The 14720-nt window shown below is 44.5% G+C and overlaps 1 protein-coding gene across 1 annotated transcript in view; it reads left to right on the forward strand.

Moving 5' to 3' along the window:
* Positions 1-14720, forward strand: part of LOC137619186 (uncharacterized) — a 69340-nt gene that overhangs the window by 16478 nt on the left and 38142 nt on the right. Inside the window, exons 2-3 of the mRNA XM_068349370.1 lie at positions 1945-2054; positions 4153-9618. Coding sequence (XP_068205471.1) covers positions 1945-2054; positions 4153-9618 — 5576 coding nt within the window. The remainder of the gene's footprint in view (positions 1-1944; positions 2055-4152; positions 9619-14720) is intronic.

Below are 14720 nucleotides of genomic sequence, written 5' to 3' on the forward strand. Positions count from 1 at the left end.
AAGTCCCTCAACCAGATCCAAATTCTGGATCATTTTCAAATTATTTGCGGATCACGAGCAAACCGATACGTCTTTGACTCTTTGATATCAGTAGGACTAATCCACCTCGAGTGATGAAGGAAGAAGGAAAACTAAACCTGTAAATAAGAGGGTATGGGCGAGGCAAGTATTTGGCAATGACGCAGTCAGCTGGCGATGGCGAGGAGAAGCTACAGGTTTTGGCGAAATTTTGAAAGTTAGCTTCAATAAATCCGGGCCAAGGGGGATGCGAATAAGATATGGCGTTCCCGGTATCTGCAGCTAGTAGAGAGTTAGCTGGTGATAGTGAATAGGAACTGCAGCAACTATGAAATGAATGAAAGCGGACTGCGAACGTGGTACAAGATGGGTTTATCTTACCGACAACACAGTATGAATTGTTGAGAATGCAGAGAAGCGGCAGAGATCGATGGAAGGTTGACAAGAGAGATTGAAAAGTAGAGTTAATAAATTGATACAGGAACTAAGTATATAGGTAGGCATTAAGTACAAAAGAAATATCAAGCATTTTACATATGAAAATCTCACTTACAAACCAAAAAATTTAAGCTATCAGCAATGTCTAGACAAAAAATTTTAAAGGTATAGAAATAAAAACCTATACAATTATAAAAGCCAACTCAGTCTTACTAAATGAGTTAAGTTGCCAATTAAAATATGTGGAAACAACTAACAAAACCTATTCATCAATTAATCATCTGCTATTCTGCAAAGTTCTTCATGAGAAAAATGGTGTCAGATCCATCACGGGTAGTCTACGAGCAACGTAGTTTTCTACATTTGCATTTTTTACTAACTGACTAGAGTTCTTTCTACTAGTAATCTATGTAAGCTCTTAGTAAACAAACTGGATTCTGCAGATGACAAGCAGCAGCGGGTTATATAGCGACGTGATTTCGCCTGAGAAGTTGCAAACAACCGCCAGAGAAGTTGCCGCAGATTGCCGGAAAAACAATGTGATTCAAAGGCCTGACTTGACCATTATAAGTACGGCAGAAATGTGACATTGCGACAATGCAACAACAATAAATACGTGATGTATGCGCGTACGTAGGTACTTGATGCGGGTAAAATAATTCAGCATTTATAAAAGATGAACATAGCAGTAATGGCCGTTCTGTGATTCTTCTGAAGCCACCACCATATAAGGAATTAAATACACACATGCACACACACAGACACACACACACACACATATATATATATATATATATATATATATATATATAATAAAGAGCAAATGTCTGGCTATATGTATAAATATATTCATATATATATTTCTTTCGCTTACGCTGGGCGACATTTCCAGACATATAACTACTCGATCATACCCTGGTGAGAAGGGGTACCACGAGAGGTATGCTCGAAAACCCCAACTGCCGTGGTGTAGTCAGGAAAGGGGGAGGGGGTGGGAAGGGTTGAATCTGTGTGCGCACGCGTGTACATATCTATATAAATATTAAGCTGTTATTTTTGACAGGTAGCATATACTACAGTAGTATATACATACATGTACACATACATATATACATGCATATATGATGGATTTTGAGCGACGCGAAAAGTCTATTTTTGGGTGAGATAGCCATGTTGTCCTGATGGAAGGTTCCTATTGGTATAGAAAGCTACCAATAGGAACCTTCCATAAGGACGACATAGGCCTGAGCCCAAAAATATACCTTATATATTTTCATCTAATCTTTAAAGATACAGTCGCAAGCCACACATAATTTGTGTCAACCCCAGCAGACACTGCCACCCATTTCCAGCATGGCAAACCAAACTAGAGAAATAAATTCATCAATATATTTTTCATCTACTTAGATCATATTTTGTCCCCAAAAAATTCCCTCGATAAAATTCTATCCTCGTAAAACTCAAATCCTCCTCTCTCTCTCCTTCCAGATGCCGCTCCCTACGCGCCGCCGGGGCGCCGTCGCCGCAGCACCAGCCACCAGGACGATGGCGGCCCCGGATTCGCCGGGAGGAAGGGCTACTACCCCGGGGGAGGCAGGGTGAGTAACGTCATTATCATCATATCATCGTCTCCTTCACCTTTCAGTCATCCTTAATCCACAATCTCTCGCTCGTCTGTCACGTGTCGCCTTTCATCCGACAGCTGGAGGCAGGCTTGGCTTCGTGTCAAACAGATGTCGTCCACTCGGGATCAGAGGAAATCTCGTTTTTTTTTTCTTTTCTCGGCATCACGTGCATTGCCCAAGATATGAATTATATATGTTCTAGCTTATTCGGAGGCCAGTGGGATTGGCAATCTAGGAAAGATATATAACAAGTAAAATATTGGAGGAGAAGTATGTTAATCTGTATAAATATGAACATTTGCAAATAGTTTGAACTTCTGACGTTTCACTAATTCAATGACAGATTATTTCATTCGTATGAACACCAAAAGAGTAAAGAATAAGAGATCAAATTGTAGGCTCAACTCCTTTCAAACTGAAGCTACAGGGTCTCAACAATAAATTTTTTGTTCACAAACTAACAATTCATAATGGCATACTCTTTAGAGATAAGTATTTAAGTCCCGTCTCCTATTTGTTATAGATGTAACCGACACCTTGTTTATATAGTTCGGATCTGACCCGCGATTCAAAGCGAGTAGAGAACACATTCCCGGAGTTAATCCTTAAAGCTTTCTAGGCTACAGATGAGAGAAAAACAAGCCGTACTGGTGTGAAATCAATCTAGTAAATAATCGCCGTCGTTAATACCTTTTCCGCACATCAAGATGCAGAAATATATGGTCACTGTTCGGTATACTGTAACTGACCGCAGCATATGATATGATAATATATTAACACTTTCAGATACCACGAGTAAACCTTTGAGAATCCTGTCTGTTCGTGAGCCACAATTGCGATTCAAGGTATTCTACTTTGTATGCTTTGTTAAAAAGGATATACTGTATATATATATATATATATATATATATATATATATATATATATATATATATATATATATATATATATATATATATATATATATATATATATATATATATATATATATATATATATATATATATATATATATATATATATATATATATATATATATATATATATATATATCTGTTACGCAAGGCAGTCTGGGATTCCAACTCGTCAGTCACACGGAGAGAGCCGAACGAAACGAGCTGCGGCAGTAATTTACGACCAAATCGGAAAACAAAAATTATAAGATCTTTAGATCTTCCGCATCAAACTCTAATTCTTGGATATATTCTCCCTCATAACATATCATTTCTCATCCCATTTTTTCACCATCATCCATCGCAAACAATACGAACTGTACAAAGCTAAAAGCTGTAGTAGTTGTTATAATTTTCTGAGCTTCCTAAATCGTATTCAATATATTCAGTTGAGAAAAAGTCTTACGTTGGTGACAAGCAAGAGGCGTACCGCATAGAGTTAAGGCATGTAGCGTTATCCTCCACTAACAAGTTTGTTTCATTAACTAATAATTGTTATCCTAACCCCATTGCAAGAGACTTTGTTGTTTGTCTAACAATTGCTTGTGATCAACAAAGAAAAAAATAGGTTCTGATTTGATTGAATTTAACGAGCCACGCGAGTTGCCGATCTGAACTGGAAAACAGGACCCGGAGCGTTCGGAAGCGGCGGCTGGCGTGCTTAATAGTAGTCGTAGAGATTCTTAAAATTCTGTACTTTTCTCTACCTTTTTTTGTAGCATGTTAAAATAATCTTTGTCAGTCTCAAGTAAAATTTCTTATGAGTAGTTCATTACTGGGCAATTTCTCATAAAGTAGAACATTCTCTTACATAGCTTCTTAAAGTTTATTTTGGCTTTTATCATACATTTTTGCAACAGATAACACCACGAGCAAAAGGCTTATGAAACCTTTCATCACATTTTCATACATTTCTAATGTTTTCTTAACTCTTAGATTGGTCCAGCAAGAAAGGTTTGGTACAGAACAAGTTTGGGGGAACACCTGCAATGCCAATATATCCTTTTTTAGCATATTTGCTGTAGATTAGACTAACAATATGCCCAGTTAGGAGAAATGAAAGGGGTTATACATCCTATACACTTTAGAAGACTTTGATCCCAATGTGCCCACCCCAGGTTCTGCCGATGGGCCCGTCAAGAAGGAAGGTCGGAAAGAGTGCCGGAGAAGAACATCTGTCGAAGACCAGATCGCTGGACCGCGAGTCCCGTCCTCCGCGACGCTCGTTCATCGCCGAGACCAGAGAAAAGATGAAGAAATCCATGTCGCTGGATCGCCAGGCCATTTCGGGCTTGGGGCGCCAGAAAGCCGTGAGCTCTGAAAAGACCGACGAATTGAAAGAGGCTCCAAATGTAAGAGGGATGAGAGGAAGGAAGAAAGACGAGAAGAGACCCAAGAGATTCTCAAAGAAAGCCCTTTTAGGGGGAGCAGCTGCAACCGGAGCAGCAGCGACTCTGGCTGCTGCTGGTGGTATAGCAGCTGCCGAGATGGGAGAGGAGACAGAAATTACGGCAGAAGCTGCGGATATTCTTCAGGAAGTAGGGGAAGCAACTGAAGCAGTAGAAGATGCAGCTGCTGCAGCTGATGAAGCAGTAGAAGATGCAGCTGCTGCAGCTGAGGATACAGCAGAAGATGCAGCTGCTGCCGCTGAGGATGCAGTAGAAGATGCAGCAGAAGATGCAGCTGCTGAAGCTGATGAAGCAGTGGAAGATGCAGCTGCTGCAGCTGAGGACGCAGTAGAAGATGCAGCTGCTGCCGCTGAGGATGCAGTAGAAGATGCAGCTGCTGCAGCTGAGGACGCAGTAGAAGATGCAGCTGCTGCCGCTGAGGATGCAGTAGAAGATGCAGCAGAAGATGCAGCTGCTGCAGCTGATGAAGCAGTGGAAGATGCAGCTGCTGCAGCTGAGGACGCAGTAGAAGATGCAGCTGCTGCCGCTGAGGATGCAGTAGAAGATGCAGCTGCTGCAGCTGAGGATACAGCAGAAGATGCAGCTGCTGCCGCTGAGGATGCAGTAGAAGATGCAGCAGAAGATGCAGCTGCTGCAGCTGATGAAGCAGTGGAAGATGCAGCTGCTGCAGCTGATGAAGCAGTGGAAGATGCAGCTGCTGCAGCTGAGGACGCAGTAGAAGATGCAGCTGCTGCCGCTGAGGATGCAGTAGAAGATGCAGCTGCTGCAGCTGAGGACGCAGTAGAAGATGCAGCTGCTGCAGCTGATGAGGCAGCAGAAGATGCAGCTGCTGCAGCTGATGAAGCAGTGGAAGATGCAGCTGCTGCCGCTGAGGATGCAGTAGAAGATGCAGCTGCTGCAGCTGAGGACGCAGTGGAAGATGCAGCTGCTGCCGCTGAGGATGCAGTAGAAGATGCAGCTGCTGCAGCTGAGGACGCAGTAGAAGATGCAGCTGCTGCCGCTGAGGATGCAGTAGAAGATGCAGCAGAAGATGCAGCTGCTGCAGCTGATGAAGCAGTGGAAGATGCAGCTGCTGCAGCTGAGGATGCAGTAGAAGATGCAGCTGCTGCCGCTGAGGATGCAGTAGAAGATGCAGCTGCTGCCGCTGAGGATGCAGCAGAAGATGCAGCTGCTGCAGCTGAGGACGCAGTAGAAGATGCAGCTGCTGCAGCTGAGGACGCAGTAGAAGATGCAGCTGCTGCAGCTGATGAAGCAGTGGAAGATGCAGCTGCTGCAGCTGAGGACGCAGTAGAAGATGCAGCTGCTGCAGCTGATGAGGCAGCAGAAGATGCAGATGCTGCCGCTGAGGATGTAGTGGAAGATGCAGCTGCTGCAGCTGATGAGGCAGCAGAAGATGCAGATGCTGCCGCTGAGGATGCAGTAGAAGATGCAGCTGCTGCAGCTGAGGACGTAGCAGAAGATGCAGCTGCTGCCGCTGAGGATGCAGCAGAAGATGCAGCTGCTGCAGCTGAGGACGCAGTAGAAGATGCAGCTGCTGCAGCTGATGATGCAGCAGAAGATGCAGCTGGTGCCGCTGAGGATGCAGTAGAAGATGCAGCTGCTGCAGCTGAGGATGCAGTAGAAGATGCAGCTGCTGCAGCTGATGATGCAGCAGAAGATGCAGCTGCTGCCGCTGAGGATGCAGTAGAAGATGCAGCTGCTGCAGCTGAGGATGCAGTAGAAGATGCAGCTGCTGCAGCTGATGATGCAGCAGAAGATGCAGCTGCTGCAGCTGAGGATGCAGTAGAAGATGCAGCTGCTGCCGCTGAGGATGCAGTAGAAGATGCAGCTGCTGCAGCTGATGATGCAGCAGAAGATGCAGCTGCTGCTGCTGAGGATGCAGTAGAAGATGCAGCTGCTGCAGCTGATGAAGCAGTGGAAGATGCAGCTGCTGCAGCTGAGGATGCAGTAGAAGATGCAGCTGCTGCAGCTGATGATGCAGTAGAAGATGCAGCTGCTGCAGCTGATGATGCAGCAGAAGATGCAGCTGCTGCCGCTGAGGATGCAGTAGAAGATGCAGCTGCTGCAGCTGATGAAGCAGTGGAAGATGCAGCTGCTGCAGCTGAGGATGCAGTAGAAGATGCAGCTGCTGCAGCTGATGATGCAGTAGTAGATGCAGCTGCTGCAGCTGATGATGCAGCAGAAGATGCAGCTGCTGCCGCTGAGGATGCAGTAGAAGATGCAGCTGCTGCAGCTGAGGATGCAGTAGAAGATGCAGCTGCTGCAGCTGATGATGCAGTAGAAGATGCAGCTGCTGCAGCTGATGATGCAGTAGAAGATGCAGCTGCTGCAGCTGACGATGCAGTAGAAGATGCAGCCGCTGCAGCTGAGGACGCAGTAGAAGATGCAGCTGCTGCCGCTGAGGATGCAGTAGAAAATGCAGCAGAAGATGCAGCTGCTGCAGCTGATGAAGCAGTGGAAGATGCAGCTGCTGCAGCTGAGGACGCAGTAGAAGATGCAGCTGCTGCCGCTGAGGGTGCAGTAGAAGATGCAGCAGAAGATGCAGCTGCTGCAGCTGAGGATGCAGTAGAAGATGCAGCTGCTGCAGCTGATGATGCAGCAGAAGATGCAGCTGCTGCAGCTGAGGACGCAGTAGAAGATGCAGCTGCTGCCGCTGAGGATGCAGTAGAAGATGCAGCAGAAGATGCAGCTGCTGCCGCTGATGATGTAGTAGAAGATGCAGCTGCTGCAGCTGAGGACGCAGTAGAAGATGCAGCTGCTGCCGCTGAGGATGTAGTAGAAGATGCAGCTGCTGCCGCTGAGGATGCAGTAGAAGATGCAGCTGCTGCAGCTGATGATGCAGCAGAAGATGCAGCTGCTGCAGCTGAGGACGCAGTAGAAGATGCAGCTGCTGCCGCTGAGGATGCAGTAGAAGATGCAGCAGAAGATGCAGCTGCTGCCGCTGATGATGTAGTAGAAGATGCAGCTGCTGCAGCTGAGGATGCAGTAGAAGATGCAGCTGCTGCAGCTGAGGACGCAGTAGAAGATGCAGCGGAAGATGCAGCTGCTGCAGCTGAGGACGCAGTAGAAGATGCAGCGGAAGATGCAGCTGCTGCAGCTGATGAAGCAGTAGAAGATGCAGCTGCTGCAGCTGATGATGCAGCAGAAGATGCAGCTGCTGCAGCTGAGGACGCAGTAGAAGATGCAGCTGCTGCCGCTGAGGATGCAGTAGAAGATGCAGCAGAAGATGCAGCTGCTGCCGCTGATGATGCAGCAGAAGATGCAGCTGCTGCCGCTGATGATGCAGTAGAAGATGCAGCTGCTGCAGCTGAGGACGCAGTAGAAGATGCAGCTGCTGCCGCTGAGGATGCAGTAGAAGATGCAGCAGAAGATGCAGCTGCTGCAGCTGATGAAGCAGTGGAAGATGCAGCTGCTGCAGCTGAGGACGCAGTAGAAGATGCAGCTGCTGCCGCTGAGGATGCAGTAGAAGATGCAGCAGAAGATGCAGCTGCTGCCACTGAGGATGCAGTAGAAGATGCAGCTGCTGCAGTTGACGAAGCAGTAGAAGATGCAGCTGCTGCAGTTGACGAAGCAGTAGAAGATGCAGCTGCTGCTGCTGACGAAGCAGTAGAAGATGCAGCTTCTGCAGTTGACGATGCAGTAGAAGATGCAGCTGAGGATGCGGCTGCTGCCGTTGAGGATGTAGGTGCTGCAGCTGACGATGCAGTGGAAGATGCAGCTGCTGCAGCTGACGATGCAGTGGAAGATGCAGCTGCTGCAGCTGAGGATGCAGTAGAAGATGCAGCAGAAGATGCAGCTGCTGCCGCTGAGGATGCAGTAGAAGATGCAGCTGCTGCCGCTGAGGACGCAGCAGAAGATGCAGCTGCTGCCGCTGAGGATGCAGTAGAAGATGCAGCTGCTGCCGCTGAGGACGCAGCAGAAGATGCAGCTGCTGCCGCTGAGGATGCAGTAGAAGATGCAGCTGCTGCAGCTGAGGACGCAGCAGAAGATGCAGCTGCTGCCGCTGAGGACGCAGCAGAAGATGCAGCTGCTGCAGCTGAGGACGCAGCAGAAGATGCAGCTGCTGCCGCTGAGGACGCAGCAGAAGATGCAGCTGCGGCAGCTGAGGACGCAGCAGAAGATGCAGCTGCGGCCGCTGAGGACGCAGCAGAAGATGCAGCTGCGGCCGCTGAGGACGCAGCAGAAGATGCAGCTGCGGCCGCTGAGGACGCAGCAGAAGATGCAGCTGCGGCAGCTGAGGACGCAGCAGAAGATGCAGCTGCTGCCGCTGAGGACGCAGGAGAAGATGCAGCTGCTGCAGCTGAGGATGCAGCAGAAGATGCAGCTGCTGTTGTTGATGATGCAGTAGAAGATGCAGCTGCTGCAGCTGAGGATACAGTAGAAGATGCAGCTGCTGCAGCTGAGGATGCAGTAGAAGATGCAGCTGCTGCAGCTAAGGATGCAGTAGAAGATGCAGCTGCGGCAGCTGAGGATGCAGTAGAAGATGCAGCTGGTGCAGCTGATGAAGCAGTGGAAGATGCAGCTGCTGCAGCTGATGAAGCAGTGGAAGATGCAGCTGCTGCAGCTGATGATGCAGTGGAAGATGCAGCTGCTACAGCTGAAGATGCAGTAGGAGATGCAGCTGCTGCAGCTGATGATGCAGCTGCTGCAGTTGAGGATGCAGTAGAAGATGCAGCTGCTACAGCTGAAGATGCAGTAGAAGATGCAGCTGCTACAGCGGAAGATGCAGTAGGAGATGCAGCTGATGATGCAGCTGCTGCAGCTGATGATGCAGCTGCTGCAGTTGAGGATGCAGTAGAAGATGCAGCTGCTGCAGCTGAGGATGCAGTAGAAGATGCAGCTGCTGCAGCTGCTGCAGCTGAGGATGCAGTAGAAGATGCAGTTGCATCAGCCAGCGGAGTTGCCGATGCCGGTGACGAGATCTTGGGCGACGCTGAAAGCTCTCTCATGGAAGCGATCGCCGTTGCCAACAACGAGACAGAAATTACAGCCAATGGCCACGGGGATGAAGTGCCCACTGGCCGCTCGTTTTTTGGAAACATCAAATCCACAATAGGAGAAACAGTCACCGATATAAAAGACGCGATCACAGGAGAAAACGAGGTACGCGCGCAAGGTCTCAATGGCAGTAACGTCCCGGGCAGAAGCCGATACGAGTTCGACGAGTCCGACGAGGTAAGTGGAGACAACTTCTCAAACTAAGGGTCGAAGAGACCCGAATGGCTAGCGGGGGGACACACTCACATACACACAAGTGTACTGGAGGAATTTGCGCATAGAATTCCCCTTCTATGAGTATGAATGGTTCACCTGTTGGTTCTCCAATTAGAATCCCAATTCATTCCCCATATAGATTCTTGTTAGTTTTTTCTGCATGTATAATAATCAATAACATATATAATGCTTTTGCTGATTCTAGCATATTGCTTATTCCGAAGTGAAATCCAAGTAGTTCTAAGCCTGCTGACATCTCTCTAGCAAGACATTTAGAGAATTTATCAATATGAGTTGCAAATGCTGTGTAGAAGTGTGTCTGTGTCATATTTTATCCCTCTTCCTACAAAATTTACTCTTTTCTGTTTGAAATGTCTTTGTCCTTAACTGACTATAGATACTTACACCCAAAGGATAATGAATCATAAACATTATTCCCTATTTTAGAATTGTTCAAATGTCGAACACTGATTTGAGTACTGAGAGAGTTTAGAATTTGATTCAAATACTGATTAAGAGTCAATTTAGTTTGTTTAAAGGGGAGAGGTACTCCACATGAACCACTTACAACTGTGTACACTGTGACCCACTACCTGAAATCTCCACATTTTGGTCTCTCAATCTCTTTGGGTCTTTTCCTTCCGTTCTGGGTCCTCCCGTTCGGGTGCCAAAGAGTGATGAAGACACTGTCGGCGGGGTCTTAGCCGTGGGTGCAGCCAGCGCCGCAGTCCTGGCCGTTAGCACGTGCATTCCGATCGTCAATCCTCTCCCCGACGTGCGTACTGGCCGTGGACTTGTACCTTTCGTACGGCCTTTGCACCAGTAACACCCACTTTTGACTTAACACTTTTGTTGTAAATATATAAAATGTATCATACTCTTGAGAGAAGTTGGATCATTGGGTTTACAGCTAGAGTCTACAAGATTTTTACAGTTTTGAAAGCAATACTCATTGATTACCTGACCCTTTAAGACAGCTATAATGTATAGGTTGTCTGACCAATTAAAACAACTATTCATGTTGATTTCCTGACCCTTAAGACAGCCATACACGTTGATTGCCTGACCCTTTAAAACAGCTATACATGTTAATTGCCTGACCCTTTAGGACAGCCATACATGTTGATTAACTGACCCTTTAAGACAGCCATCTTTATTGATTACCTGACCCTTCAAGGCAGCTATACTGTATAGGTTAATTGTCTGACCAATCAAGACCGCTATTCATGTTGATTGCCTGACCCTTTAAAACAGCTATACATGTTAATTGCCTGACCCTTTAAAACAGCTATACACGTTAATTGCCTGACCCTTTAAAACAGCTATACATGTTGACTACCTGACCCTTTAAAACAGCTATACATGTTAATTGCCTGACCCTTTAAAACAGCTATACATGTTAATTGCCTGCCCTTTTAAAACAGCTATACATGTTAATTGCCTGACCCTTTAAATACATGTTAATTGCCTGACCCTTTAAAACAGCTATACATGTTAATTGCCTGACCCTTTAAATACATGTTAATTGCGTGACCCTTTAAAACAGCTATACATGTTAATTGCCTGACCCTTTAAATACATGTTAATTGCCTGACCCTTTAAAACAGCTATACATGTTAATTGCCTGACCCTTTAAAACAGCTATACATGTTAATTGCCTGACCCTTTAAAACAGCTATACATGTTAATTGCCTGACCCTTTAAATACATGTTAATTGCCTTACCTTTTAAAACAGCTATACATGTCAATTGCCTGACCCTTTAAAACAGCTATACATGTTAATTGCCTGACTCTTTAAATACATGTTAATTGCCTGACCCTTTAAAACAGCTATACATGTTAATTGCCTGTTCCTTTAAAACAGCTATACATGTTAATTGCCTGACCCTTTAAAACAGCTATACATGTTAATTGCCTGACCCTTTAAAACAGCTATACATGTTAATTGCCTGACCCTTTAAATACATGTTAATTGCCTTACCCTTTAAAACAGCTATATATGTCAATTGCCTGACCCTTTAAAACAGCTATACATGTTAATTGCCTGACCCTTTAAATACATGCTAATTGCCTGACCCTTTAAAACAGCTATACATGTTAATTGCCTGTTCCTTTAAAACAGCTATACATGTTAATTGCCTGACCCTTTAAAACAGCTATACATGTTAATTGCCTGACCCTTTAAAACAGCTATACATGTTAATTGCCTGACCCTTTAAAACAGCTATACATGTTAATTGCCTGACCCTTTAAAACAGCTATACATATTGATTGCCTGACCCTTTAAATACATGTTAATGGCCTGACCCTTTAAAACAGCTATACACGTTGATTGCCTGACCCTTTAAATACATGTTAATTGCCTGACCCTTTAAAACAGCTGTACATGTTAATTGCCTGACCCTTTAAAACAGCTGTACATGTTAATTGCCTGACCCTTTAAGACAGCTATACAAGTTGATTGCCTGACCTCTTAAGACAGTTATACATACTGATTGCCCGACCCTTTAAGACAACTATACATATTGATTGCCTGACCATTTTAGACAGCTATACATGTTGACTGCCTGACCCTTTAAGACACCTATACATGTTGATTGCCAGACCATTTTAAACAGCTATACATGTTGATTGTCTGATCAATTAAGACAGATATTTATGTTGATTGGCTGACCCTTTAAGACAGCTATACATATTGATTGCCTGACCCTTAAAACAGCTATATATATTGATTGCTGACCCTTTAAAACTACTATACATGTAATTGCCTGACCCTTTAAGATCACGGTAAAGTTTTGAGATACAAATATTAAACAGACTAACTTTCCAATGTAATTCATATTCAATAAATGTTAACCTTGTTGATGTTCTTACATTAATTTTTAGTCTGAGTTTTCAAGAAAGAACGATAAGCAACCGTTGTCTGAACCAAAGTCCGACCAGCGAAAAGTAATCGGAACTCGGGTTCAAACAATGGCATGTTTCCTCTGCTCTGAATCAGTCTTCTAGCGGCAGTCCCAAAAACATCCGGGCAAACGTTCCCGACCGCAGACACTCATTAGCTACAAAATCCTCTGAACCGATTCTTTTAGACGTGTACATACTCCCCTGTTGACTTAGATGTTACGGGTTTCAACTGCCTGAGTAAATGCTTCGCCCATGTGTACATAAGATGAACGGCCTTGAAGGATGTTGCTATCTTAGATAATGTATCACGTGATCACATATACAATGCATAAGGTCCTCCAACTCACTACGGATCTGTCTCCCGATCTCATTGTAGGTCGTCAATTCATAACTGTAATTTCTAATAATGTTACACTGCAAGCTTTCTTTCTAGTTTCGTATATCAAGGATTTCAGTATCCCCAAGTTTTCACAGCTTATCACTTTATAGTTGAAGTCGAGTTGACGGATCTTTGTGATCACGGGCACAATTGTTACGACGGTTATTGTCGCTGACTTTGCAAAATTCAAAGACTTCCCTTCTGGAAGAGTTTTTGCTGAGTATCACTAAGTGTATACAGCCTCCTATAGTCATGCAATCTTAAAAAAGCTTTCTGTTATTGCTTCTGTGTTAGAAAAGGCTTAAAACTGTCCACAATCTGACAGACACCCTAAAACAGTCACTTGAGACCAATACTAAATGTAACAGTGTCGGTATTATATTCCGTACATATCTTAATCAGCAATAAAATTCAGTGTTGTGTATGAGAGTCTGAACCTTTGCCTGGCTGGATTTAGTGAATATGAAAGAGTGGTTGTGCTGGGTGATTTAAATGCTATTGTAGATGACACAAAAAATATGGTACTGTTGGTAGGAATAGATGGAAACTATGAATGTCTGGATTTGGTGAGCTTGAAAAGTTGGTTTTATCGGTTGATTTAACTGCAAATGTATGTGAAGGTACATAAATAACGAGGAAATAAGTTATGCTTGCGGTGTTGATCCTCGATCCACGCAAACGAGGCATTTTCTTGTCCCTTGCATTTGTGACGTGCTTTTTGCTGCTTGGGGCATTTGGGGCCACGGCAGTATGAATCTTCGCTGAGTTTTTCCCCGTGTATATTATACAGAGGACACGGAAGGGAAAGTCAATTAATAAAATGGAGAGAAGACTGGCTTAAAGCATTTACGATCATTGCTTGGTTGAAATTTTTTTCAATTGAAAAAATTGCGGCGATAAATGCGCTTAAGTCCAGCGAGTTTGATAAGAAGAAACTGTGTATAGCACATAAGACAATGGATTAAAAATGGGCTAGGGAGTACACGAGGAATATGCTGAGCTCAACGACAACGTCACAGAGTCATCAGGGAGTGTTCAAGAGAAGAGATCGCGTATGCATACATGAATAAATGGATATGGCGGACTAGAAGAGTGTGAGAGAACAAAAAGTAAGTGAAGTTTTTCTATAAGATGTTAATGCAAAGAGAAAGGCTATGAGCAAATGGGGCTCTGAACTAATGATTTCAACAAAAAAAAAGTCCATCATTGAAGTAGTAGTTTAAATTTTGAAGATTGGTAGAATGCGGAAAACAGCGGAGCTGAAATTCGAATGGACAAAGTTAATAAAAGTTTAAGACTGCGTGTGAAAGCTGCTGAGAGGATGAATGATGGAAAGTAAAATGCAGTGATGCTGAAGAACTGTGGTGAAAGTGAAAAAGTGACTGACCAGGGTGTGTATGGTGTTCATGAATACAGAAAGATACCAGAAGAATGGGTGACACGAAGGCTAAAGGTTTAGACGAGATTTTACAAATCATATGGACACAAAACAGATAAGAGGATCAACTGGGAGAAGAGCATTGTATGTACATGCACATGAGTGTTTAATATATATAAATAAAGATCTTTCTGGTATATATCCTATTACAGTTAGGTAAAAAGGATTAGGTATCCTATCATTTGATGTCCTTGACTTTAATAAGATAAGGTCATGTATAATATTACCAAATGTTAATTTTTAAAGCAAAAAAGCTATCAGAGATGGTGTTCTATGTGTGGCCAACCACGTAATCCTTCACTTCTTGGCTCGTAAGACATTTCCCTATTCGTCGACTA

This window comes from Palaemon carinicauda, chromosome 25 (assembly GCF_036898095.1).
Source record: "Palaemon carinicauda isolate YSFRI2023 chromosome 25, ASM3689809v2, whole genome shotgun sequence".
Classification (NCBI taxonomy): domain Eukaryota; kingdom Metazoa; phylum Arthropoda; class Malacostraca; order Decapoda; family Palaemonidae; genus Palaemon; species Palaemon carinicauda.